The sequence below is a fragment of the Vulpes lagopus genome, chromosome 12 (assembly GCF_018345385.1).
Source record: "Vulpes lagopus strain Blue_001 chromosome 12, ASM1834538v1, whole genome shotgun sequence".
NCBI classification, from domain to species: Eukaryota; Metazoa; Chordata; class Mammalia; order Carnivora; family Canidae; genus Vulpes; species Vulpes lagopus.
In genome coordinates, this window is record NC_054835.1 from 7,486,538 (window position 1) to 7,514,440 (window position 27,903).

Below are 27,903 nucleotides of genomic sequence, written 5' to 3' on the forward strand. Positions count from 1 at the left end.
ACTTTAATGATCTTCAGATGCACATTCCCCACTTACAGGTTTCTTTCTTTTTTTGGTGTCAGCACACTTTATAAAATCTAAGATCAGATTTTGGGCAGAGCTCTTCAGTGACTTCTAAGCCAAAGTCCAGCCATACTAGCTAGCTTCTTGTCCTCAGGCTACCAAGCTTGGTGCTGTGGCCTGAAGCACCCTTCCCCCTAAGGTCTGTGTGGTCCATGCGCACTCTATCTTTCTCTGCTCAGAGGGACTCCTCAGAGATGTTCTCCAGGACAGTTCCCCTCTAAGTGGCTGAATGGTCCAGCCTCCCCCTTCCCACTTTCCTTCCCATGCTCTGTCTGATTCTCTGCAGCACTCCTTGGCCACTCCTTTTTACTGTGTTTGTGTTCTTATATCCTTTCTCTATTAGAATACAAAGTCACCAAGGCAGGACTTTTTTTTCCACCTTACTCAGTGCTCATTCTCAAAATCTAGAGCAGTGCCTGTGGGTACTCATTGTAAATACTTGTTGAATTTACCTGTCTTTTTTTGTTATCTTACAGGCTTTCTTTCTTTTTTTTTTTTAAAGTAGCCTCCCTGCCAAATATGGGGCTTAAATTCACGACCCTGAGATTAGGTATTGTCTGCTTTACCAGCTAAGCCAGCCAGGCACCTCTCTCTCTCTCTCTCTTTTTTTAAAGATTTTATTTATTTATTCATGAGAGACACAGAGAGAGGCAGAGACACAGGCAGAGGGAGAAAGCAGGCTCCATGCAGGGAGCCCGATGTAGGACTTGATCCCGGGTCTCCTGGATCATACCCCGGGCTGCAGGTGGCGCCAAACCGCTGCGACACCGGGGCTGCCCCCACCCCTCTCTTTTTATTGATGTATTTTTAAAGATTTTATTTATTTATTAGAGAGCAAGAACAATGGAGTGGGAGAGAGCCATCATGAGTTGGTGGGGGGAGGGGCCGAGGGAGAGGGAGAAGCAGACTGCTGAATAGGGAGCCTGACAGGAGAAGCCTGAATTGGGGACTCCGATGCAGGACTCCATCCCAGGACCCTGGGATCATGATCTGAGCCAAAGGCGCATGCTTAAAGGATGGAGCCACCCAGGAGCCCCAGGCACCCCTCTTTTGTAGACATTTTTAAAATGTTGGTATGACAGGCCTGCCTACATCCTTTTTTTTTAAAAACCACTACACTGATACTCCATTATAAGGAAGACTCGTAATTTATAAAAATCATTTTTTGTTTATAGAAATTTATATTGCATTTTATTGATTTTAGTAATTCTGAACAGCTGCTGTGACTATTCTTGTACATGTATCTTTGTGTATCAGCTCTAGTACTTTTGTGGTGTAGATTCCTAGGCATGGGATTCCTTTAAATAGAAGGTACCAAATAGCCTGTATCTACATTCTATCAGTTCACACTTCCACATATAGTGTATAAGAGTGTTCAGCGTTCATTTACCCACATATTCACACCACACCACACTACTTCTTAATAACTTCTACCAACCAGATAGGAGAAAGGTGACAAACATCTTGTTTTAAGTTAACTATTGGTGAGGTCAAATCTTGGCAAGTTTATTGTATTTTAATTCAGACTTTCTTTGTAAATCAGAAATTTTAGGATAACTTATTTCAATAAGAATTTACTCCTAAATGCTTATAACACATTTGTGGTGTTAAAAATAAAGTTGCATGCAAACAAAATAGGAAAAAGAGGGGGAAAATGCATCCATGATGATGACCTGAAACTGTAACACTTTAAACATACTTTTTGGGTAAAATTTTGGTGTAGAATTTTGATCCTCTTAAGATGAAGTTTTAATTTTACAAATAGTTTATTGAAGATAAAGACAAACTTTTCAGAAAAATCTGAAATCAGAATAATCTGCTGGTGCCTTTCCTCTAATTGGATCCTCTGTAATAAGTTAATTATATATTAATTCAGATTGTTTCAGCAGCAGCAGCAAACTGATGCTTATTTCCTTGTTTGGATTAGTACTTCTGAGACTAATTGTGTTTCCACTGATTTCAGATAATATAAGTCTATTAGGAAAGCTGGGAAAAACTGCAAGTTTTTATCAGTAATCATATAAATATGTACCTGGGAATAGTCCTGTATTTTATGTTCCTGTAAACTTGACTTCTCATGGATGAGCAATCTTGTTTAATTAACCTGATAAGCAATTTATTGTGGCTAAGAGCATAGCATGTGATTATGGTTATTTTTTCTAAGACGCTCTTATCAGTTATACACAGAAATATATATTTTTAATATTTTATTTATTCATGAGAGACACAGAATGAGAGAGAGGCAGACACAGGCAGAGGGAGAAATCGGCCTCATGCAGGGAGCCCGACGTAGGACTTGATCCCAGGTCTCTAGGATCATGCCCTGGGCTGAAGGCAGCGCTAAACCACTGCGCCACCCGGGCTGCCCCGCAGAAATATTAATAGATGATAGAGCATCAGAGATTTGAGTCTATTTAGAATAAGATCCCATTCAGATGAGATTGTGGGTGGGGGGCAGTATAGAGGATCAAAGTGGACCATGAGTTGGTGGTTTGAAATTTTCTACAGTAAAAAAAAATTTTTTTTTAAAGATTTTATTTATTTATTCATGAAAGACACACAGAAAGAGGCAGAGACACAGGCAGAGGGAGAAGCAGGCTCCCTGCGGGGAGCCTGATGTGAGACTCAACCTGAGGACCCCGGGATCATGCCCTGGGCAGATGCTCCAGCCACCCAGGCCTAAGGTAAAATTTTAAAACAAAAGATAAACTCTATTTTGGTGGTAAAGAGTATGAGGTGGCTAAAAACACATGTTTGGGGCTTAAATAAACCTGAGTTAGTATACTGGCTTTGTCAACTACTAATGTTAGGATTTTAAGCAAGTTTTACCACTCCGAGGCTGTTTCCTCATCTATAAAATAGGCACAATAACACCTACCTCGTAGTGTTGTAGTAAGACTGAGTGGTGGTAGATAAAGCTCTTAGCACAGTACTGGCTACAAGATCAGATGTTTAATCTGAAATCTTTGGAGAGACAGACAAACATTACTGGTGTGTCAGTGCTAATGGAAATAATACTGGGGCACCTGGCTGGCTTAGTTGGTGGATCATGTAATTGTTGATCTTGGGGTTTTGAGTTCAAGCCCCCACGTAGGATGTAGAGATTACATTAAAAAAATCTTAAATAATAAGGTGGTTGTTGAAAATGTAATTAAATTTTCATTGCTTGTGTCTGATATTGGCATCCTAACCCTACTCTGGCACCCCCTTCTTGCCTATGTCTCCTTTTGCTTTGTCGCTCTGTCTTCCAGAAACTGACCTCGCTGCTCTTTCTAGGAGGGAGAAATTTGAGTGCTGAGGATTCTCTCTCACTCCTACCCCATTTCCAGATGTTGGTTGGAGCGCTCTGGCATAGGAGGTACAGACAGAATAGATGGGGCATTTGTCCCAGAGTGCCCAATCTCTTTGGCTTCCCACGGTGGAAGGAGAGGCTTCTATATTCCTGTTCAGTCAGGACTGACTATTGGCAATTTTATTTTTGGTACTGAGTTATTTTTCACTTTTGGGGCCTCAGCCATTAGTGGTGTTTTGTAAATATTGGTTTACTTACACTGAATTGAATCAAATACAGTTGAAAGAGCGATTATGTATGACCTTCCTAGTTCCTTCTAGTTTCAAAATTTCTGTTTCTATGATTTATAAAGCGAAATAGGGTTGCAGTTGCTTCCATACATATCTTATTTGATATGATATGATAGCTTAAAATGGAGATGGTTATGTGAGAATAAGATCCCATACATATCTTATTAAGATCTTCCATACATACCTTATTTGATATGATATGATAGCTTAAAATGGAGATGGTTATGTGAGGGTCTTATATATAATCCTGGCAAATGAATATACTGAAAAATTTTTTGATTTTTTTTTAATTATAAATACATGACCATTGTTAGGAATTTTATTTTTATTTTATTTTATTTTTATTTATGTATTCATGAGAGACAGAGAGAGAGAGAGGCAGAGACACAGGCAGAGGGAGAAGCAGGCTCCATGCAGGGAGCCCGACGTGGGACTCGATCCCGGGTCTCCAGGATCACACCCTGGGCTGAAGGTGGCCCTAAACCGCTGAGCCACCTGGGCTGCCCCAGTAATTTTAAAAATAGAGAAAAGTATAAAGAAAAATTGTTGCCTACATCCCATTGGTACTAATTTTTTTTTTAGGACTTTATTCATGAGAGACAGAGACAGACAGACAGACAGACAGAGGGGCAGACATAGGCAGAGGGAGAAGCAGGCTCCACACAGGGAGCCCGATGTGGGACTTGATCCCGGGACTCCAGGATCACACCCTGGGCCAAAGCCACCCAGGGATCCCCAGTATTAATTTTTTCATAGTTTGATGAATTTCTTTCAAATCTTTTATAAATAAATAAGTGTAAATAAATAAATATATATGTATATATTTGCAAATTTAGCAAATTTATTTACATATAAAAATATATGTATATATTTGCAAATTTAGCTCTTACTGTAGTTAGTTTGGATTTTGCTCTTTGCAGGTAATACAAAGAATTGGTTTCTTGAAGCCTAATTTTTGTATGTATTTAAGATGTATGTGGTGTTTTGATATACATTATAAAATTATTATCACAGTCAGGCCAGTTAACATATCTATCACCTCACATAGCAACCTTTGTGTGTATGTGTGTGAGAACAAGATTTACTCTCTCAGCAGATTTCAGGTATACAATACAATATTAGTTCCCATGCTGTACTCTGAACTTATTCATCCTGCGTATCTGATACTTCATACCCTTTGACGAACATCTCCCCATTTCCCTTCACCCCCTGGCCCTTCATAACTACCATTCTGCTCTCTGCTTCTATGAATTCACCATTTTTAGATTTCATGTGTAAATGACATCATGCAGTATTTGTCCTTCTGTGTCTAATGTATTCTACTTAACATGATGTCCTCCTGGTTTATCTATGTTGTTGCAAATAACAAGATTTTATTCTTTTTAAAAGCTGAACAATAGTCCATTATGTGTGTATATGTACACATTTTCTTTATCCAATTTATCCTTGACAGCCACTTAGGTTGTTTCCCTACTTTGCAATTGTAAATAAAATGCTGGGAGTGTAGCTATATCTCTTCAATATTTCGATTTTATTTCCTTCAGATGTATACCTAGAAGTGGGATTGCTGGATTGTATGATAGTCCTATTCTTAATTTTTTAATGATGCTTTTTACTCTTTTCCATAATGACTGTTCCAGTTTCCATTTCTACCAATAGTGTGCAAGGATCTCCTCTTCTCTACACCTCATCAACACATGTTCCCTTTTGACTCTTTGATATTAGCCATTCTAACATGTATGATGTGATTTGTCACTGTGGTTTTAATTTTCATTTCCCTAATGATAGGTGATGTTGAGCAAATTTTCATATATGTGTTGACCATTTGTATGTCTTTTGAGAAATGTCTATTGAGATCCTTTGCCCATTTTTAAATCAGGTTATTTGGGGTTGTTTTTGGGAGGGGTGGTTTTTTGTTTTGCTATTGAATTGTTTGAGTTTCCTTATGTATTTCAGAGATTAGCCCCTTATCAGATACATGGTTTGCAAACACTGTTTTTCATTCCAAAAGCTGGTCTCTTCACTCTGTTGATTGTTTCCTTTCCTGTGCAGAAGCTATTCAGTTTGATGCAACCCTGTTTGTCTATTTTTGCTTTTGTTGCCTCTGCTTTTTTGGTTACCCCAAGAATCATTGACCATACCAGTGTCAAAGAGATTTTTTCTTATGTTTTCTTCTAGTAGTAGTTTTACAGTTTCAGATCTTATGTTTACATTTTAGGTCTTTAATCCATTTTGAATTGGTTTTTGTGCATGAAGTGAGAAAGGGTCCACTTTCATTGTTCTGTATGTGGAGATCTCATTTTCCCAATACCATTTACACTTTTCTCTCCCCATTGGGCAATCTTGGGACCTTTGTCAAAGATCAGTTGGACATAAATGTGTGGATTTATTTCTGGGCCCTTTCTATTCTGTGTGTCTGTTTTTATGCCAGTACCATACTGTTTTGATCACTGTGGCTTTGTAATATATTTTGAAATCAGAGAGTGCAGTGCCTGTAGCTTTATTCTTTGTTCTATTCAAGATTGCTTTGGCTATTTGGGGTTTTTTGTGGTTCCATTGGAATTTAGGATTCTTGGGGCAGCCTGGGTTGGCTCAGCGGTTTGGCGCCACCTTCAGCCCAGGGGATAATCCTGGAGACACGGGATCGAGTCCCACATCAGGCTCCATGCATGGGGCCTGCTTCTCTGCCTGTGTCTCTGCCTCTCTCTCTCTCTCTGTCTCTCAAGAATAAATAAATAAAATCTTTTTAAAAAAATGAATTTAGGATTCTTTTGCCTAATTCTGTGAAAAATGCCATTGGAATTTTGATAGGGATTACATTGAATATGTAAATTGCTTTGGATAGTAGGGACATTTTTACAATATTAATTCTAATCGATGAACACAGATTATCTTTCCATTTGTACTTTCAGTTTTTCTCATCATTGCTTTTGTAGTTTTAACTGTATAGATCTTTCTCTTCCTTGGCTAAACTTACTCCTAAGTAATTTATTGTTTTTGATGCTATCGTAATTTTTTTTTAAATTTCTCTCTAAGATACTTAGTTGTTGGTGTCTAGAGATGCCACTGATTTTTGTATGTTGATTTTATACACTAGCTTTAAAGAATTTGCCAATTTATTAGTTTTAACGGTTTCTGGCAGTCTTTCTTGTTTTCTATGTAAAATACATGCCATCTGTAAATATTGACAGTTTTACTGCTTCCTTTGCAATGTGGATGTGTCTTATTTCTTTTTCTTGGCTAATTCCTCTGGATAGGACTTCTAGTACTAGATTGAAATAGGTGTGTTGAGAGTGAGAGAACTTATCTTGTTCCTCATTTTAGAGGAAAAGCTTTCAGCATTTCACCATTGAAGATGATGTTAGCTGTGTGTTTGTCCTATATGGCCTCTATTATACTGAGGTACATTCCTTCTATACCTAGTTTGTTGAGAGTCTCCATTATGAAAGGAAATTGTATTTTGTTGAATGCTTTTTCTGCATTTATTGAGATGATCATAGGATTTTTTTCCTTTCAATTTGTTAATCCTTGCATCCTAAGGGAAAATCTCATGTGATCATGGTGTATGACCCTTTCACATGCTGTTGAATTCAGTTTGGTGATATTTTGTTGAGGGGTGTTTCATCTGTACTTATCAGGGATACTGGCCTGTAATGTTCTTTTTTCGTAGTGTCCTTATATGGCTTTGGTATCAGGATAATGCTGGCCTTGTGAAATGGGCTTGGACATGTTACCTTCTCTTCAGTATTTTGGAAGAGTTTGAGAGGGGTTCTTAATTTTGCCTTAGCTGTCTTTCCTCTTTGATTACCGATTCAGTCTCCTTATTCACTATTAGTTCACATTTTCTCTTTCTTCATGAGTTAGTCTTGGGAGGTTGTATGTTTTTAGGAATTTGTGCATTTCTTCCAGGTTGTCCAACTTGAATTTAATATTCTGTCATGATTACTTTCATATGTTGGGAGAAGGTAGTGTGAAAGTGGCTTTTACATCAGATCAGTGTTGAAATTCCAGCTTCACCACTTATGGTCTACATTGTTTTGGGTAGTCATTTCACCCCTGAACTTGTGTCTGCATTCCTATCGTGGAGCTACTCTGAATTAACCCTGGGCTGGATAAGGATGAGCTATCACAAGAAAGCCTGTTTCTCATTAGCTGTGGAAAATGTGAAGTTGTGCTGCAGTTATCAGTGTTCAAAATATTCTTCAAAAATGTGTTTTGAGTGGCATTATTTCATTAAGTGAAATGATAATATAGAAGTAAGAACAAATAATAAAGGAATGTAATAATTATATGGGAAGATCAACTGTTATAAGCTTGTAATTGAAACATTTCCCCCCAAAATGCCTGGAGAACACATTTTGCGGTAGACTAAATGAGTTAAGCAGTTTTTAACAGGCTTCCATTTTGCTGCCCAGCTTCTAAATGCTGGTTAAAATAAAACAAGCATACTTGTAAAATTTGAACCTTTTTGTATAATGTACGGCTAAAAAAAATACTATTAGCTTATAACTCAGTGAATTTCTGCAGTATAAACACACTTATGCAACCAGCAACAAACAATTTTACCAAGCACTTCCAGAAGCTTGTTAAGCCACCCCCACCCCCCAACCCCCGCAAGTGACTACAAGTCTCTTCCTCCCAAGAAGCATCCTCATCCTAACTTCTGTCACTTCCCCCTGCATTCGATTTGGTTATACCCATGGTGATACGGCTCGTTTTTCTTAGTATCATGTTGTGAAGTTCATCCATGTTGTTGCATGTGGCAAGAATTTGTTCATTCTGTCTCTCCTGCTCTTCACATCTGGAAATTCTGTCAATGAAGCCAAAGTGTCCTAAGGCATCCATCATACGTAGTTGAATTGATTTCTCTCCTGTGCATCTAGGATGCTACTAGCCTTGTAACATCTTTGGGAGAGTTTTGAACATAGTCAAATCATTTCTCTCAGAATCCTGAGAAAGGACATGAGCTGTAGCTTTTCTGGGTTTTGTGGTCTAGCAGCCCTCTTCTGCCTTTCAGCGGATAACTTCTATTATCTGCTTTTTTTTGTTCTCCCTGGGGGTTCTGGTGTACTGCACACCACTCCATCCTACCAGGAAGCGGAAGTCCAGAAACATGCTTTAAATGCATAGCTGGATCCGGGGAAAATACAGGAAATTCCCAGGGGCCAAAAACCAAAGATGGCCAGGGTGCTGCAGTCTTGGAGGGTAAAAGAATACAAGCCAGGGCTGCCCTGAGGCACTGCGGAAACTTGGCCTCTAGAGCCTCAAAGTATGAGTGGGTGGCTAGGAGCAGGCCCCAAACAAAGCCTTGGATGGGGTGGGGGGATGATGGAGCTGTGTCCCTCTCCATAGCCCCTAATCTTATAGGACTCTCAGAGCTATATTCCTTGAATATAAGAGTGGGCTAGAAAATATAACCCTCCTAATGGCTAAAAAATGTGTTTTAGCTCTGTAGAGGGTTAGAGTTTATGATTTTTCTGCCAAAGATCTGATCCACAGCCTCTCTTTGGAGGTCTTTGGGATTTGCAATTAGACTCCCTCTGATGTCCAGGAGATCCAAGTCTAGAAGGAGAAAATTACCACTGAACCAAAGATACAACCTGCTGGCAAAGCCAGCAGAGACAACTGAAAAGTAGAACTAGAGCCTCCAGAGCATCTCGACATATTGTCAAATAACTATATTTAAAATCAAAAGAAACAAAGGGTAGAATTTAAAAATATGAGCAAGATACAAACGGTAGCAAAAATGACTATGCAGATTTGAGAACCAAATATAGGTTTTGGAAAAGTGCTTAGTTTGGGGCCTGGCATTTAGGAGCTACTTAATAACTGTTAGTTTATTGTGGCCTTACTGAAGTGCTCTCATTTAGGCAAATGATTCTCTATATAAAATTCATGACTTGGGGTGCTGGGGTGGCTTAGTCGGTTAAGCATCTGCCTTCAGCTCAGGTCAAGATCTCAGGGTTCTGGGATTGAGCCCCACTTTGGACTCCCTGCTCAGCAGGGAGTCTACTTCTCCCTCTCCCTCCCTACTATCCCTCATCCTGCTCATTTTCTTTCTCTCTCAAATGAATAAATAAAATCTTAAAAATAAAAATAAAACTCATGACTTTACACAGTAGGAAGTGTCTTGGTGGAGCTTCTACTTGAGAAGTATTCACTAATACTATTGTTCTGTTGGCCTTAAAATTTATTGACTTAGTTGATATTGGACTCACAGCTTTGAGGCAGTTTCAAAAGCAAATGTGGTAGGCATTTGCCCACATGGTCAGTTTCAGCAAATCTCAGGGTTATCCTATGTCCGAGAGATCTGTCTCCACCCGGCTAATTCCTGGATTCCTTTTGTATAAGGCTTTGTTTCCTGCAAACCCATCATATGTGATGTCATTTTTAGATGCAAATGTAGAAAAAATTGTAGGTTAGAAAAGTAACATCAGGTATCCCTCATCATCCTGCAATGGGAGGAGCCAGGTACATAAAACTCATAAGACGTTTATGAAAACGAGTATAGTCTTGGGGCAGCTTTGTCCTCTTCTCCCCTCACCCCCCAACATGTTTTGAGTGCCTCCTGGATGCTAGGCCTGTGCCAACAGGAAGCTTGTGAGGATGACGAAAACATTGTTCCTCCTTCCCTGAAATTCACACCTAGACCACCAAGTCTGACCCTGGGATCCTTACACATGCATATGAATGAATTGAATCTATTATGTGCTTCTTTCTGCAAAACTCTTGATATCTTACGAATTTCTAATGAGTCTTCAGCTTTTGGAGCAAGATAAAGTGTATATATATTGTATATATTGCCAAGCATATGACAACAGTAACTAGCTAGCTAGCTACTGTGGTTTTTCAAGCAAATAAATAGGTTCAATAATCAAGTTAACTTCTCCATTACTAATTCCACCACTTCAAATCTTTTAGGATGATGTGAGGCATAAAGTTCATCTGAACACCTTTGGATTCTTCAAGGATGGCTACATGGTGGTTAACGTCAGTAGCCTTTCAGTCAATGAACCTGTAGGAGCCACAGACAAGGACACAACTGTAAGTGCCTTCCCAGGAGGTCAAGGGCTTTATCCTTTTCTGTTGATTATATGAGAGCTTCACCCCACACTTAAATATGAAGTCTCAGAATATGGAGAAAATTAAACTTGTGAATAGGCATAAGATAGTTTTACTTTAAACACAGAAGTTGTCATTCTTGAATAATTTTAGTAATTAGTGATTCCTTTTCAAAATGAATGCTAAGAAAACCAAGAGAAGGCTAGGCCAAAGAATCACCTTTTCTGCTCTTGGAGTAGAAAGATTGGATGCCAGAGCCTCATTTGGATATTTACCTCTACTCTTTTTACCCCTCTTAGATTGGATTCAGCTTAGATCGCACAAAGAATGATGGATTTTCTTCTTACCTGGTGAGCATTCCATGCATGATCTGATCACTCCTTTCACATGAGTCCAAGATGCCGGGTGGGAACACCTGGCTTCTGTCAGTGTTCTTTTCTTACTGTGGTGGCTGCTTTGACTCTGTAGCATCTCTGAGCACCCACAATTGTATTGTTTGGGATAGAGATTGGAGCATTCATTTGCCTTGTGTCTGAAAACTTTTTGTTCTTATTCTAGTGTGAATGAATAAGATGATATACAATTGGGTCTTCCTTTCTCAGGATGAAGATGTGAATTACTGTATTTTAAAAAAGCAGTCAGTCTCTGTCACCCTTCTAATCCTAGACATCTCCAGAAGTGAGTAAGTAATTCTAATGTTCCTTCAGTTCTGTCCTTGAGTAAAGTTTGGGAGAATTTGTTTGTTCAGCTACCATTTACTGAGTGTCTACCACGTGTCAAGTACTGTGCGGAGTGCTGGCAGTTAGGAACACGATGAGGGAGATGGAGGTGCCACACCTGAGGAGCTTGTAGGTTAACGAGGGAGGCCAAACACCAATACAGATGATCATGGCAATATAGAGAGGTAGTGGGGCAGAGAAACTGTGAGCCATAAAAGAGAAGGGAAGGCTTCAGGCAACTCTTGGCCCAACCAACCTTTTAGTGAGTGGACTTCACTAGATAAATAAGGAAGAGCATTGGAGGCAAAGGCGGAGCAGTGTGAAGTAGCATGGTGTATTCAATAGAGTGAGTTCATTATTCACATCCAGCTGACATCCAGGGAGACAGGGAGGCCTCTCCCCTGTGAAAAGTGCTTCGCTCCAGCTCAACTGTGCTAGATTAGCTCGTGTGTCCACTCCTTGGCAGGATGATGTCTGCTCAGAAGGGAGAAGAGAGGAAATGCATGTTAGGCCCCTGTTAGTGCCTCCTGCCCCTCACTTGCCCCCTAGAGTTCACTTGGACACCTTACTGGTTTTTTATCCCTTGTTCCATTCCCCTTGTGGAACACATTATAGACACTTAGGGGGAAAATATGTCCATCTGTGTGGGTGCTAGGAAGGTAAGTTTCAGTGTGAGAGTGCTGGATCCTCGTCCAGCTGCTTCTGGCCTCAACACTCTGGGGCAAGTCATTAAGATTCCAGAGTCCCCATTTCAGCAGACACACAACACGGCCAGTACAGTACAGTCTACACTAGGGATGTCGCAAGGACTGTCTGAGATGCTGGATTTAGACCCCGAGACGGTGTCCAACACGTGGTACTTAGATGGCCATTGCATTACTTTGAACTTCCTTTCTTTCTTCTTATTTTGAATGTAGGGTGAAAGTAAGATCCCCACCAGAAGCTGGTACCCAGTTGCCAAAGATCGTCTTCAGCAAGGATGAGAAGGTCCTAGGCCAGAGCCAGGAGCCTGGGGCTAACCCCGTTTCAGCAGGCAACCAGACGCAGCTAAAACCAGGTCAGCTGTCAAGCCCAGAACAGCATCTTCTTCACTGGCCTGCTCTTTAGACTCTTTTTTTGTCCCTAAGTAAAAACACACACAGTCACAGCATTATTTTATTTCAGAGGTTATACAAAAATATTTAACCATTAAAAAGGTATAAACTGTGGGGAAGGTGAAGGAAAGAACAGTTGTTCCTCTGTCCTCATAGCACCAGAACTTTAGTAATCTGGGCTCCTTCTGGGCTCTTTCCTGGGTCTGGAACATTTGATTTTTAAAAGTCATAATTCCCTAAACATCCCTGTTCACTCAACGTGCAGACACTTCATTCTTACCAGACCTCCTATTATGTGGATACTGTAACTTGCTCAAGCTTTCCCCTTGAGAGGTATTTCCACTGTTGTGCTATTATATATATTGCTGCATGGGGAGTTCTTTATTTGTAGAACTTTGGTCATATCTAGAACTTTATTTAGGATGGATTCCCAGAATTGGAATATTTGGTTCAAAGGGTATGAATACTTTGGAGAATATCGATGCAGATGTAAGAATGCGTTTCCTTTCCAAATGCGTTGTAAGAATTGATGCTCTTTTTCAGAAATATGTAGGAACTTCCCACATCATCATGTCCTAGCCAGCATTGGGTTTTTGGTGTCTGTTTGTTAGTTTGTGTTAATCCCAAAGCAAAAAGTAAAAAAGATATTCTTGGTTTTGTATTCACACTCACTAGTGAGGCTGCACTTTTTCTCCAGACATTGATTAACCAGTTTATATTTATTGCCTCTTTTGTTAACTGTCAGCTTTGATAGTTTAGTTTTTTAAAGAGAATTTACTATTTATTGTATTATTTACACATTTTTTTTCTCAGCTCATCAAAAATAACCCAAATTAAAAGACATACAGAAATGTTACATTTGTGTGATGGTGTAGCTTAGTGTCTGCACACCATTCCTTTCTTGTCCATGTTCCTCTTGCTTACATAAGCATGCCCTACACAGAAGATATTCTTTTCCTTCTTTTATTCTGAAACCCTCTCCCTGCAGGGAGCTTGAAATCCTGTCTTCCCCATGGAGGGTATCTTAAGTGAAAATAAGGCACAGATGCCCTCTCTGATCCATGAAAGAAGCCATTAGCAGTCTTAACACACCTTGTTGGGGAGGGGGGGGGAGTATGAATTGTGCTATTATTTGCTATTAATTTTTCCATGTGTATAAATAAACATAGATGTATTTTAAAACAATAAACTCTTCAAATGTGTTAACTTAGAAAATGGAGGAGGTCATCACTTCATATGGCATCTCTGACAATAACATACACTAGATTATTTAGAGATGATTTCCCTGTTGGTACTAAATATTGTTTTTTATTAGAGAACATTTATAACGTAACAAGCTCTAGTTTGCTGCTCCTGCAGCTTAAGAGTTGTTTTGGAATCTGAGGAGTTGTCAGTCTACAAGATCACAAACAGCCTCCCCTTTTGTTTGAATTATTTGATATTAGGCAAGCTAGAGCCTCATAAAATGATATTGTAATACATGTACAAGCTGAATCATGCAATAATATCTTTTAAATGTTTCTGCTTCTAGATGGTGGAAAATCTAAAAGAAGTACAGTAGATTCAAAGGTAAGAATTGATCACCCACTGTGCTCAGCTTTCCTGGCTGTATATGTACATATGTATATATGTGTGTGGATATATATGTGGGGATATGCGTGTGAGTGTAGATGTATTTATTTACATACATACATACAGGTACACACCTAAACACATATGCACGCATAGTCCACAGGGAATTGCTGTCTGTTTGGAGAGATAATGTTACTACATTTGAAGAGTTTCAAAGTAAAATTGAGTTCTGAGTTGTACAGCACTTACATAGTAGAGGGTCAGATAGTGAGGGGAGACCCCTTGGGGAGGAGTTGTCATCAGAGCTTGGACTTTGGTGGATTTGTTTGGGGAAGAGGAAGGAATGTCATAAGCAAAGACTGGAAATTGGAACAAGCATGACAAATGCTGGGTGCCAGCCTATGGGAAGTAAAAGGTATGTCTTGGGAGCAGAGAGAGGCATCTTAGATAATATCAGGCCAGACAGTAGAGGGTATTTATTTATGTGCAGAAAATAGGAAGCTGTCAAGAGTTCTTGATCAGGAAGGACTATGATACAGATGGTGTTTGGGGCAGATGTTGTTATGAAAGTAATGTACAGAGCAGCCTTGGAGAGGGAGACACTGAAATTAGGAGGACCAGGCAGAAAGCGGTTGTGACAATACAGGTTTAGTGTCTTGAGGATCTGTGCTAGAGCAGAGCCATGGAATGTGGGGTAAGGGATGAAGATGGTGTTGGGGGGAGGAGGTAGAATTTTTACTTATTTATTTATTTATTTTGGTAGAAGAATTAGATGGTAGAGATAGCAGAAGGAAAAATTGGGAACATTTTGGTTTGGGATATCTTGATTTTTTCAGTGAGGGGGCATCCAGATGGTTTTAATAGCTGTGTTGAAGTACAATTGACATACAATTAACTGCATATATTTGAAGTGACAATTTGGTAAGTTTTGACTTCAGTGTACACCTGTGAAGCCACCACCACAATCAAAACAGTGAACATAATCATCACCTGCACTTTCATCTTCCCATCCTCAAGCAGCCCCTGATCTGCCTCTGTAGACGAGTAACATAGAACTTTATACATATGCATAATGCAGTACGTGCTTTTTGTCATCTTGGACTCAGCATAATTGCGTTTGAGTTCATGTATGTTGTTGGGTGTATCAGTAGTTCATTCATTCTCATGGCTGAGAGTTAGTCCGCTTGCACCAATGGCAATAATATGTTGATCAAATTGTGAATACCGTCCAGGTGACGTGGTAGGATATAACCGGGGTAGGCATCAGTAGTCCTTCTGAAGCTGTAAGAATGGTGATGTGCTCCAGGCAGAAGATCAGGGGGCGGGGACGGGGAATAGAAGGTTAGTGGGCTACAGAAGAGACTGTTGAGAAAGGAAGTGGGTGAGGAAGAGTTACCATTCCTTGTGAAAGGGGATCACACACATCTTAAAAGGATGGTGAATTTTATTTTCAGAGAGTTTTTGAAAGGTCAACAAATTTAGGATTTAAAAAGGATGTGTTTTTTGTTTATTTGTTTTTGTTTTTTAATTAGTATACATTTTCTGCCAGTATCGTCCTAAAACAGATTGTTTTTTTTTTTTTTTCAGGCAACGGGAGAAAAATCCTTTTCTGTTCACAATAGTGATGGGGCAGTTTCTTTTCAGGTATGTATTCTCTTTGAGTAATCTTCATAGGATTTATCTTTACCATGTAAAAGGATGAATTTGCAAAGGAATTTTGAATGCCTAATAATGATTTAGGCATACTACCTATCAAGTGATACTGTTGTCACTTGAATGCAGTAGTTTTCTCTGCATAGCAAACCTTCAAGGTGGCTGTTGTTACCCACCACTTAGTAGATCATGTATCTAAGAATGAGTGACTTTGTGAATGTCCAATGTGAGTGACAGGGCCCAGATTCCAATGCATATCTGCCTGACTGTCGCTACGCCTCTGCCTCTCATTCAGAGTGTGCCAGAAGCACCGAATTCTGTACCTAGAAGGACCATTGGTGATCATTTAGGAGGTTGGTAGGATTTTAGAGAGGAGTTCACCGAGGGTCAGTAGCCTTGAGTGAGCTGCGCAGCTGGCCCCGTTGTTCACTGTTCATGAGTGTTTATGGCAGCATCACAGCCTATGGATGGGGTAGGACGTTAGATGGGGTCTCAGCAACCACTTACTGGCTGACCTCAGACAACTCACTGAACTCCTAGATCTTGCTCTTAATCATCTAAGAGTGAACAGTGATGACATTTATCTCATAGAGTTGTTATAAGTATCATTTTTCAAATATGAAAATGCTTTGGAAGTACTATACAAATAATCTTTTATCATGAATTTGTAAGAATCACTGTCCCTTTTCAGACCAGTTTATAGTAGTTGAAGTATAATTTGGGTCAAGTGCACAGGTCTTTTATTTATTTATTTAATTTTAAGATTTTATTTATTTATTCATGAGAGAGACAAAGAGGGAGGCAGAGGGACAAGCAGTCTCCATGTAGGGAGCCCGATGTGGGACTCAATCCCGGTACTCCAGGATCATGCCCTGAGCTGAAGGCAGATGCGCCCAACTGCTGAGCCACCCAGGCATCACAAGTGCACAGGTCTTTTTTTTTAATTTATTCATGAGAGAGAGAGAGAGAGAGAGCGGCAGAGACACAGGCAGAGGGAGAAGCAGGCTCCATGCAGGGAACCTGATGTGGGACTCGATCCCGGGACTCCAGGATCACACCCCGGGCTAGAGGTGGCGCTAAACCGCTGAGCCACCCAGGGCTGCCCTGAACAGGTCTAAAATGTGTAGTTCATTCAGTTCTGACAAATGCATGCACTATGGAACCCAGTCTGTCAAGATTCTCTATATTTTTACCACCTCAGCGTCCCCTGTCCCTGCATCCACTGTTCTGATTTCTTTCAGCATAAGTTACTCTATCTAACAATTTTTATGTGGTCTTTAAATTTAGTAACTGTAGGTATTAATTGCTAACTGAGAGCCTTTGGATGCTTGTCTGCCGTGAACCCTCAGCAGCTTCCCATCTGCCTCAGAGCAAAAGCTCCAGCCCTTCCTGGTCTGCAAGGCCATGTGGTCTGGCCGCTATCTTTTATTTGACCTCAGCTCCGGTTTCCGCTCCAGCCACAGAGGCCACCTTGCCCAAGAACAGTCAGGCCTTCGGCTCTTCTTGTCTGTACTCACTGGCGGGAATGCTTGTCTTCCAGAATCCAGTGATTAATTTCTTCCTCTTTCAGGCCTTCCTCAAATGTTATCTTCTCAGCAAAGCTTCCTCCATTCGCCCTGTTTTATTTTTATTTTTATTTTAAGATTTTATTTATTTATTCATGAGAGACACACAGAGAAAGGCAGAGACACAGGCAGAGGGGGAAGCAGGCTCCATGCAGGAAGCCCAACGTGGGACTTGATCCCAGGTCTCCAGGATCACATCCTGGGCTGAAGGCGGCACTAAACCACTGAGCCACCCGGGCTGCCCCATTCGCCCTGTTTTAAATGCAGTTCCCATCTCTTCCCTCCTGCTGGTTTTCCCTTAGCACTTCTCCTTTCCAACATGCAATGTACTCCACTCACTTATCTATGATTATCTTCTGTGGCTCCCTTTAGAAGGTAGCCATAAGGAAGAGGGTTTTTTATTTCTTTTCTTTCCAATGTATATGAAATCCCTAGTCTTGGGCCTGGCCTGTGGTAGGCTGTACATTAGTAATTATGGAACCGAGTAGATGCGTGCCGGGCAGGGTGTGGAGTGCTTACACGTTGTCATTACCTCAGTTCATCCTGCCAGTAACTCTGTGAAGGAGGTACTGTTGTTATTCCCCTTTTACAGATGAGGAATCTGAGGCTCAGAGAGGTTAAGTAATTTGCCCAAGGGGAGGATTCAAACCTGGGTTTGTCTGACTCCAAGGCCCATCCATGTGTTTAACCACTTTGTTTACTACCTCCTTAAGAAAATATAAAAGGTATTTTTCTTTCTCTCACTTGAAAGTGCTTATTAAGACCATAAGTTTTTTTTTTTAAGATTTTATTTATTTATTCATGAGAGATAGAGAGGCAGAGACATAGACAGAGAGAGAAGCAGGCTTCATGTAGGGAGCCCTTCATGTAGGGACTTCAGGGAAGTCCATGATCCGTGGACTCCAGGATCACGCCCTGGGCCAAGGGTAGGCGCTCAACTGCTGAGCCACCCAGGCGTCCCAAGACCATAAGTTTTTTGAAATTTCTTTAAGCCATTTTTAAAAAGAAATCACCAAGGAAAGCATGGTAGGATATACACATTTGTCAGTTACTAAAGCTTTGTGTTAGGGTGAGTGTCATGGGGAAAGCAGCTTGTGTGGTGATTAAGGACATTTGTTGAGATAACCAGTTCATAAGATTCTCAAGGTACATGAAACAGGCAGTGGACAGACTGCCTCTTCTCTGGCTTCACGTCTTCACGTAAAGAAGTCAGTAGGTGACCGCTTGCTGTTCTGCTACCCAGGATTCTCCTAATTTTGGACAAGGCAGTCATTGTTAGCTTTTCTGCTCCATCCACAGAGCAGGGATGATAGTTTGTCTGCCTAAAGCAGGAAAAGGACTGTTAGGTGTTATTCCCACTCTTAAAATATACATTTTTGTTTGATTTTTTTTTTTTTTAAGGGTCAGGTGCCTACTCTGATCAACCTTTGATGGTTCTACTGACTTTTTAAAAAATTATATCTCTTAGAAACCTCATATGATTCTTATTTTAGGAACTAAAAATTATTAATATGTTTATTTTTTTTTAATTTTTTTTTTTTTTATTTATGATAGTCATACAGAGAGAGAGGCAGAGACACAGGCAGAGGGAGAAGCAGGCTCCATACACCGGGAGCCTGACGTGGGATTCGATCCCGGGTCTCCAGGATCGCGCCCTGGGCCAAAGGCAGGCGCCAAACCGCTGCGCCACCCAGGGATCCCTATTAATATGTTTAGAAGAGTTTTCTGGCTACTCCCACGTGGACTAACACACACGGTCTTACATTGCTGAGTTTGGGACATGATTTAGCAAAGTAATATTTCAGCTTGAATATTCTGGGTCTTTTATTTCCATCTTCTTGTCAGATGTCTATTTTTTTCTATCCTTTTTAACTGTGTGGTGTAGTATGCTTGCAGAGGAGCACATCGTATTTGTCAGGTACAAATAATTATAAATAATAATCTTTGTAACCATCAGTGGAGAACACTGCCAGCACCCCAGAGACCACATGTGACCCTCATATCCCCTCCCAACTGTTAGGAAAACTGTTATCTCTATTGGTTCTTTGCTTCTCTTTGTAGTTTATCTTCTATATCTTTTAGGCTTCTAGCAAAATGCTCTCTAGAATTGACCAAGGAGTCATACTCTGTGATCTTATAAATAAAATGTCTTTGGATTTACATTAAACTTCATTTGAACACAGGAAGCATGTGAGAAATAGAAAAATGTGTACATGTAGAAAATGTAGACTGTGTCACTGTTGCTGAAATCACAGGAGTAGATTTTAAATTGGTCCTTTACCATCCCAAGCAGCAGATGAGCCTCCTTTCTTTTAGAAGTATTTTTTACCTACACAGCAAAATAATATGTTAGCTTGAAAACGAGATACCTGCTTCGTAGATTCTTCCTGTAGCCAGCCCTCAGTGGAAGCTACCACGGGTGGGGAGAGAGGGGGTCTACGTCAAAAGGAGGACGACAATGAGTGGTCATAGAACCTCGGTGGTGGGGCATATAGGTGTTCACTGGGCAGTTCTGTCCCCTTTCCCATTACCTTGAAAATTGTTATAAGAAAATATTGAGACAGAATAAGAAAACATCTGGTTTTTTGTTGTTGTTGTTGTTGTTGTTAAGATTTTATTTATTTAATTGAGAGAGTGAGCAGGAATGGGGGAAAGGCCAAAGGGTAGAAGGAGAAGCAGGCTCTCCACTGAGCAGGGAATCTGACGCAAGGCTCAATCCTCAATCCCAGGATTCAGATCGTGACCTGAGCTGAAGGCAGATGGTTAAGTGACTGAGCCACCCAGGCGCCCTGAAAACATCTGTTTAAACTCTGCCCTGGGAAAATCTGATTAAGTGATGAGTCCATCTGTATTTTCTTTTGTCCATAGCATTCATAAACTATTTCTAAGATTTAGACATTTAGCTGAGGATTTGCATGCTCTTAAATTTTTGTCTTCTTCACTTTCAGTTTTTCTTTAACATCAGCACTGATGACCAAGAAGGCCTCTACAGTCTTTATTTCCATAAATGCTCTGGGAATGAAGTGCGGTCTAGCGACAAGTTTTCCTTCAGCCTTGATGTGAGTACTGTCTAGAAGATGTTCCATGTGGATTTTGTCAGTTCTGTAAAATGTGAGACATTTATTTCATTGTAAGAGCAGGTTTTAGCTTAAATAGAGTAGGAGAAGAATGTGGCCAGAATCCCATCTCCACAGAGGATTCACAAACAAGAAAATACAGAGCAATTTGGGATGGTTTTACACTTTAACCTGTGCATTAGGAATGTGATTATTACCTGCTAATACTTCCTTAGCCAGGTGAAGCAGCTAAGGTGACAGATTGCTGACTGTGGGATGATCTGTTCCTGAAAAGTAAACATTAGTTTCATGTTCATTTTAGATTGAGATCACAGAGAAGAACCCCGACAGCTACCTCTCCGCAGGAGAAATCCCTCTCCCTAAATTATACATTTCTATGGCCTTTTTCTTTTTCCTTTCTGGAACTATCTGGATTCACATCCTTCGAAAACGACGGTGAGTTGTTACTTCTTGAGCCATCCAGCTTAGAGTGTGTTGAGATGTGCGTAATTTCATATTTTGCTGGCTTCTGAGCCTTGGAGGGATTCTCACTAGCAACCTTGTCCTCTTCAAAGGGCATCTTCCCTGAAACAGAGATCATGCAAGCCTTGCACTGTGGGGGGCCTTTGCATGCCCTGGTGTTTGTTTACTTCCCTTTGCTTTGTTTAAAAAGCAAATCCAAATATTTTAATAATAGGCAAAATAAAATGTATAAGCAAGTGTTACCATAGTAAAGAGGATGTGGTCCAGGACTCAGGGTGAGCTCACTGATCCCATTCAGAGGCTGTGTGTTCACGAGAGGAGGTTAGTGACAGTGACCCATTGCCTGGCCAAGAGCATGGCATTACTGCTTTGTACAGAAGCTGCCTGCTCAGAAGTGTTGGCTTCCAGAGGCCTGTCCCTGGAGAAAACTTACTAAGAATCCACCTGCCTGGCTCTTGGACTCTCTTCTGAAACCTGAAGGCTTTACCTGCCTGTACTCAGTTCTTGAAGGGAGCAGCTGCGTGTATGTGGATCAAGTGTTTAAATCTGTCTCCTTCCCTCAAAAAAACTGAATAAAAAACTGAGAATAAACTTTCTAATTTTCAGTTGGAGAACAGTGTGAAGTATTTGTTACATTATAAGGCCTGTTAAATAAATGACGGGATGTGAATATGGGATTGTAATGGAATTAATCTAAATTCATAAAATAATTAAGCGCCCCAAATACCTCTTTCTCTGGAGCATTGGTCAGAAATTGAGATCTCTTCAGTCCCTAGTGGCCTGTCTTCTGGTGGACATGGTGAGTGGTGAGCCTCGACGGGTGCACTGCTAGTTCCTATTTGTCATAAGATTCACTGCACTCACCAAATGGAAAGAGCCACTTGTTTACTTGTGAAGGACCCTTCATGGTCATGTTTAGAGTAGGCAATCCGGCAGCTTTTAATAAGAAACAAAGAATCTTACCAATTTAGGCTATAAAAAGGTTTTTAAGTAAAGTTTTGCTTCTGCCTTTATTAAAAAAGCAAGAACTGGGAATCAGAGACCCAATTCCAAGTATAAACGTGGATTGCTCCCACCTGTGTGTCTTGTTTCACTCTCTGAGCCACAAAACTGGGACAGGGTCATTGTCCTGCTTTTCTCTGTGGGTCTTATTAGAACCTTAGATATGTTATGTGATTCCCCCCAAAATATTGTGTTCTAGAGGGCTTTATAAATCAGAGTGCTATGCAAATATGAGGTACATACAAAATAGTTGACCAGGCAGGTGTTCAGTGGTATTTGAGTTTCCGTGTATTTAGCAGTTGTCACTGGTTCACTTATATAATAAAATTGTGGGAAGTTTTAAATCTGTGGTTAAATGAGGCCAACCTATTTTGTGCAGCATGTGTTTAGCTTTCTTGCTGAAGTGCAGTATACACACAGGGATATATAATTTAAGCCTTCCACCCCATCTCCTTGTTTTTCCAGGAGACTTACAGACAGTTCTGTTGGGTTGGAAATTTGAATCACATAAAGGATATGACTCCAAGGTTTTGTGCATTTCAGAGGCTCGCAGTCCCTTAGAGTTAGAATGAACTGGGAGATCTTTGCCTCATTTTATGGAGGTCTTGAGAGGAGAAATAAGAGACAGCAGCTAGTGGCACCTGCCAGAGCTGGGAGCGGAACCTGCATCTGCCTGCCATGCGTGTGCGGCTCCTCTCAACTCTCCGAGTTCTGTCCTGGGCCCCTGAGTGTGGGGAGGGTAAGACAGCCAATCGTTTTTCCATGTCTGCTCCTTGCCCAGTTAAGCACTCGATGCTGGTTGTTTCAGCTCACCATCCAGCCACTCCTTGAGCTGGGTGTTGCCCGTTTTCAGGAGAGGTACCTGAGGCTTGGTGGGATTACAGTTGTCAAGGTAGAAGCAGTATGCAAGCCAAGTTGCTGTGGCTTTCGAGCGTGTGTTCATCTCAGACGTTACTACCTGGCATGTGAGTGAGTACAGGGTTCGGCAGCCGGCAGTTCTGCGCTCTGGGTACCTCTTGATGCTCTTCAGAAGTGACACACTCCTCTGGCCTTTACTACATTTTTGACCTTCAAGTAGGTAGGCACCAGACAGGAAATCAGCCCAGAAAGGGAGTGTGTGCCAGTTCAAGACATGCCCACCTTATCGGTCTGTGCAAGGCCCCTGGACTTCATTTTCCCTTTGTTTTCTACCCCTCGCTCATGCTTTTCCCAGCTACTTAGATGCAGGTAATATCGATGCTGGGCATGTGTGTGTTCTTATAAATAACTAATGTTTATTGATACTGTGTATTTTAACTTCTATAAACTATATTATCTATAGATACTGTTCTCATTTTTCACACAGTAGTGTAAGACCTAGTCACATTGCTATATGTCCATCTAGTTTATTAGTTTTTAGCTACTCCATAGTGTGCATCCCCACATTCTACTTATCCATCCTTTTAGTGAGAGACCCCTCTCTTGGCCTCCATTCCCTGTCTACTCCAGTTTTGTCATGACCGCCTACTCCCACCCTGGCCTTGTCCCCCCTTATGGCTCTGTGCAGTGTCTGCTGTACACTCTCAGAAGGAGGTGCACTGGGTCTGGGGTAAATTCTTATTTAATTTCATTAAGTGCTGCCACTTTGCCTGTACCAGTTTATACTTCTTCCAGGGGTGCATAGGGTTCCTGTTTCCCCTTTGTACCAACACTGCCATCTTCTTTTTTTGCCAGTCTGATGGATGTAAACTGGTACTTCATTTTATTTTGCATTTTCCTAAATACTAATGATATGAAATATCTTTCTAGGGACTTGTTAACTGTTTGGGTTCCCCCTCTTGTGACTGCCTTTATGGTTCTCTTGGGGTGTCTCATTTTCTTGCACTCTACATGAGTTTCTTGCATATTTTGGATATCAGTCCTTTGTCTGTCTTAGACATTGCAAATTTCTTCTCCCAGTCTGTTAAACTTGTCTGTGGTATTCATTGTTGAAAGAAAGTCTTTCATATTAATAGAGTCAGAACTATCTAATTTTAGTCTTTGGGGCAGTGCTTCTTGGAAGAAACCTTTCCCTACTCCAGGGTCACAAAAGACATAAGTTATGTTTAGCACTGAGATCTATCTGGAGTCCTCCTTTATGTAAATGTGAAGTAGGGACACAGCAGTGTATGTATACGTATACGTACACAGGTTTGGGCTGATTTTCCCTGTGCCAGTTAAACCATCCATCCTGTTTCTACCGATTTGCTACCCCCTTATCTATCATATATCAAGGCTTCATACACTCAGCAATCCATTTCTGAGCTTTCTGTTCTGTTGGTTTGTCTGATGCTGTACCCATTCCACAGTTTTTACTGCCATGGCTTTGCAGAATAGTCTTGATATCTGACAGTGTGCATTTCCTTTGTAGCTCTTATTCAAGTTTTAGGCACTTTAAGAGTTGCCAGTTTGTCTCCCAGATGGTCTTGTGTCCTATTAGGTCAGTTCCCAGGGTGAGGTGGAAAAGTGTAGAGGAATTTAGTGGCCGGCAGCCCAAAGGTGGACGAGTCTGTTGTAGGCATGGTGGTGGGAGTGGGGACTTTTCCCCCACTGGCCTGGTAAGTGTGGCAGGTTCTACCCTATCAGCCACCTGGCTCCAGGCCTGCCCCCCCTCCCCGCCCCCAGGGCCGCAGCTCCCCCCCACAGACCCCACAGCCGAGCCTGGGCACCTTCCACTCCCACCCATGGGTTTCTTGCCAGTTTTGTGGATCCCACCGTTTCATTCTTGCCTCTGTGGCCTTTCCAGGGCAGTTTCTGGGCACGAACCTGGCAAGCTGTGTAGATTTCCATCTTATCAGGAGCTGGAACTCATCCTGTCTGGCTTCGGTGCCTGACTTTGCTCTAGTCACAACACAGACTTGTGCATGAGAGGTGACTCTAGGGCTCCATTGGGGCTGTTTCTGCTGGTAGAAACTAGGTTTCCAAAAGACTTCATGTTTGTGGTTTGCTGAGATTATAGTTACTATTTCCTTATAAATGTATCTGATGCCTGGAGCTTTGACCATCCATTGGAGGAATGGAATATTTCTTTAATTCTTTTCTCTCTGTTTTTATAGGAATGACGTATTTAAAATTCACTGGTTGATGGCGGCCCTTCCTTTCACCAAGTCTCTTTCCTTGGTGTTCCATGCAGTATGTATTAGTATTTTGGATCATTTATGAAATGGTGTACAGTGTCTATATAATTAGGAAAAATGAATTGGAAAGAAGGGGAGCTAGGTCATGGGAAACAAGATGAAAGAAGACCTTGTCTCATGAAGCCTTTGGTTCAGGAGGGGCCATCACAGGGGTAAATCATGACACCCTCTGTCCATGACCCTGGCCCAGAGACATCTTCCTTTCTTTTTTTTTTTTTTTTTAAGATTTTATTTATTGGAGAGAGAGGGAGGGAGAACATGAGCAGGAGGAGGGGGAGAGGGAGAGGGAGAAGCAGACTCCTCACTGAGCAGGGAGCCTGATGTGGGGATCTATCCTAGGACCCCAGAATCATAGCCTGAGCCGAAGGTAGATGCTTAACCAACTGAGCCACCCAGGTGCCCCCCACTAGACATCTTCTAATGCTACCTGCATACTCAGAGTTTTCCTAGAGCTTTACTTGTTTTTATTCCTGTTTGTCCTTTCTCGAGGTTAGAGTGCCACCTGCTGAATTGTTTCCATGAATTGATTTTTCTAAATACTTTGCCATGTTCCCATTTGATTTGAAGTTGGTGTTAGCATACTTATTTGAGAGAAAAAGGATACTCTAAAGAATGAGATGTGTGAACTAAGCTTATACTTTGAATATTTAGTCTGGATGGGAGATGAAGTGCGCCTGCCTGTGGGAGGAAAGTCACAACTGGCTCGTGGCACCTGCCGGCTGTGCTCATAAGGGCGACAGTTTCCAGACACATGCTCTCCTACACTTAAAAAGTGTTGGCATCAAAGAAGTAGTGATGTGTCCAGTTACAGTCTCTGGAAATGACAGTTATTTGGATAATTTCCCATTTGGAACTAAGTTAAAAGAATTTTTCTGGAACTCTGTAGATAATGAATGACAAGACCCTTGAGTCACTTCAGTGTCTAGTTAGCCATTTGTGACAGAATAAAGATGAAATCAATACCAGTGTCTGTGAGTTCTGCCAGGAACCATTGTGGGCGCTCTCCTGAAACTTGCCACTTTAATTAAAACGTGTTGGTGGCTTTGAGTAGCTCTAAATGTACAGAGTTTCTTCAAAAAACAAAACAGAACAGTGGAAGCTGCATGACTCCACATGGATTTTTTGCTGGCTGGCTGACTGACTTGTGTAATAAGCAGCTGCAGTGTGCAAAGTGAAGTTCCTGGCTGAAATGCTGAAGAAAGATGGGTGACATTTGGCCCTTGGGGATTTTAAACAGAACAGGACACCATTTGCCAGTGTGAATCTCCCGCCTGAAGAGAGTGGCCTGGCCTGGGTGCTGGTGGTGTTGAGATCTTGTGGCAGGTTTCTCTTGCTACCTCATGTTAGTGCCCTCATGTGCTGAATTGTGAGGTATTAGGACGTGGGGCAGAGGAGACCCCCTCCTCCCATGGTGAGGTCCTATGGCAGCATTTCCTGTTCGCTGTGTGGACCTTTCTGAAATGCAGTTGTTTCTTTGCAGATCGACTACCACTATATCTCCTCCCAGGGCTTTCCAATCGAGGGTTGGGCTGTCGTGTACTACATCACTCACCTGTAAGTATGCAGAGTGACACATGAAATACTCCTCCCTAGGTGACATGTGAAGTCGGGGAGGCCATGGTAGGAAGAGACTTGCCTTGCGATAACAGTCCTTGCCCTCTTGTGGCAGCCCGTCTGGGTTCCTGCCATGCCAAGGGTGTGTGGCACACAGGTGGCTGTCTGGACCTGAGAACTCGGGGCTGTGGGTGTGCTCCCAGGAGGAGGTTGCCTCCATTGGAGGATTAGCTGCTCAGGGAGTGGGGTGTGTGGCAAACTATTTGTGTGCTGCTTCACTTAAGAGAAGTTCCTAAACTTGGCCACCTACCTTTTCCAAGAAGCACGTGAAGTCATAAATGAGCTGTGTAATGGAACTTGCACAGACACTTGGAAGAGACCATTAGTGTCTGGAACTTTTTCTTTTCCAGCTTGAAAGGGGCACTACTGTTCATCACCATCGCGCTCATCGGCACCGGCTGGGCTTTCATTAAGCATATCCTTTCTGATAAAGACAAAAAGATCTTCATGATTGTCATCCCGCTCCAGGTAAAGGGACCCTAATCCTGCATGTCTTGGTTGTGTCCTGGCACTTCGCAAGGCTCAGCTCTGGGCCTGTCCAGGCAGAGGGAGTCCACTCGCCTTGAAACCCTAGCTATTACCACTGGGCTTCTCTTGCTGAATTCTGGCAGACCTGGGCCTCGGGTCATTGCCCTGAAAGCTGTCTGCAATTGCTCATCTGGCGAGCGGCTTATGGATGCTTACACTTGAGTAGAGAGGTCAGAGGACATACTGCCTGCCTTCCTGCATCTGGCTTCCCTCTGACAAGATGGTCCTCTTAGCCAAGCTGAGACATGTAGTGTTTTTATTAACAAATTATTTTAAAACTGTGAATGACACCGGTGAGTTTTCACAAGGTAGAGTATTAAGTAGAGATCAGGGCAACTATTTATTAAACCCTCCCTGGTTTGAGACCCTGGACTGAGGCCAGCCTTGCCCAGTTGTGAATCCCTTGGGAGAGGAACCTTGTCTTCTATGTAACTGTCTTATCAAAGGCAGAGACTGGGCATAAAGAACTCACAATAAACAGAGGGCCTGGCAGGAATGCATGACTGCTCCATTCCACTCAACCAAAGAGCAGATGTGTGATAAAGTTGTTCTCATGGGCTGATCTTGTCTGGGAACATAGTGTGGGTGTGGCAGGTGAAGGAAGGAAGGTGATAACGCCCTCACTCTGGTGGTGGGCAGTCTGGCCGTGTTTGCAGCAAAGCCACCTTCGTATTAGTGAAAAGGGACTTGTGTTAGCACTAACCAAATGGTGCAGACCAGTTGCTGTAGGTTTCCCAGGAGAGAAACTAATCACT

At 41.6% G+C, this 27,903-nt stretch overlaps 1 protein-coding gene across 6 annotated transcripts in view; it reads left to right on the forward strand.

Annotated features, from left to right (window-relative positions):
- GPR107 (G protein-coupled receptor 107) overlaps nt 1–27,903 on the forward strand; it is a 91,175-nt gene that overhangs the window by 19,312 nt on the left and 43,960 nt on the right. For all 6 annotated transcript variants that reach the window (XM_041724381.1, XM_041724382.1, XM_041724383.1 and 3 more), the window contains exons 2-12: nt 10,567–10,689; nt 11,007–11,057; nt 11,310–11,389; nt 12,344–12,483; nt 14,052–14,089; nt 15,680–15,736; nt 20,259–20,369; nt 20,689–20,822; nt 24,926–25,001; nt 26,487–26,560; nt 26,971–27,088. In XM_041724381.1, the coding sequence (XP_041580315.1) occupies nt 10,567–10,689; nt 11,007–11,057; nt 11,310–11,389; nt 12,344–12,483; nt 14,052–14,089; nt 15,680–15,736; nt 20,259–20,369; nt 20,689–20,822; nt 24,926–25,001; nt 26,487–26,560; nt 26,971–27,088 (1,002 nt within the window). The remainder of the gene's footprint in view (nt 1–10,566; nt 10,690–11,006; nt 11,058–11,309; nt 11,390–12,343; nt 12,484–14,051; nt 14,090–15,679; nt 15,737–20,258; nt 20,370–20,688; nt 20,823–24,925; nt 25,002–26,486; nt 26,561–26,970; nt 27,089–27,903) is intronic.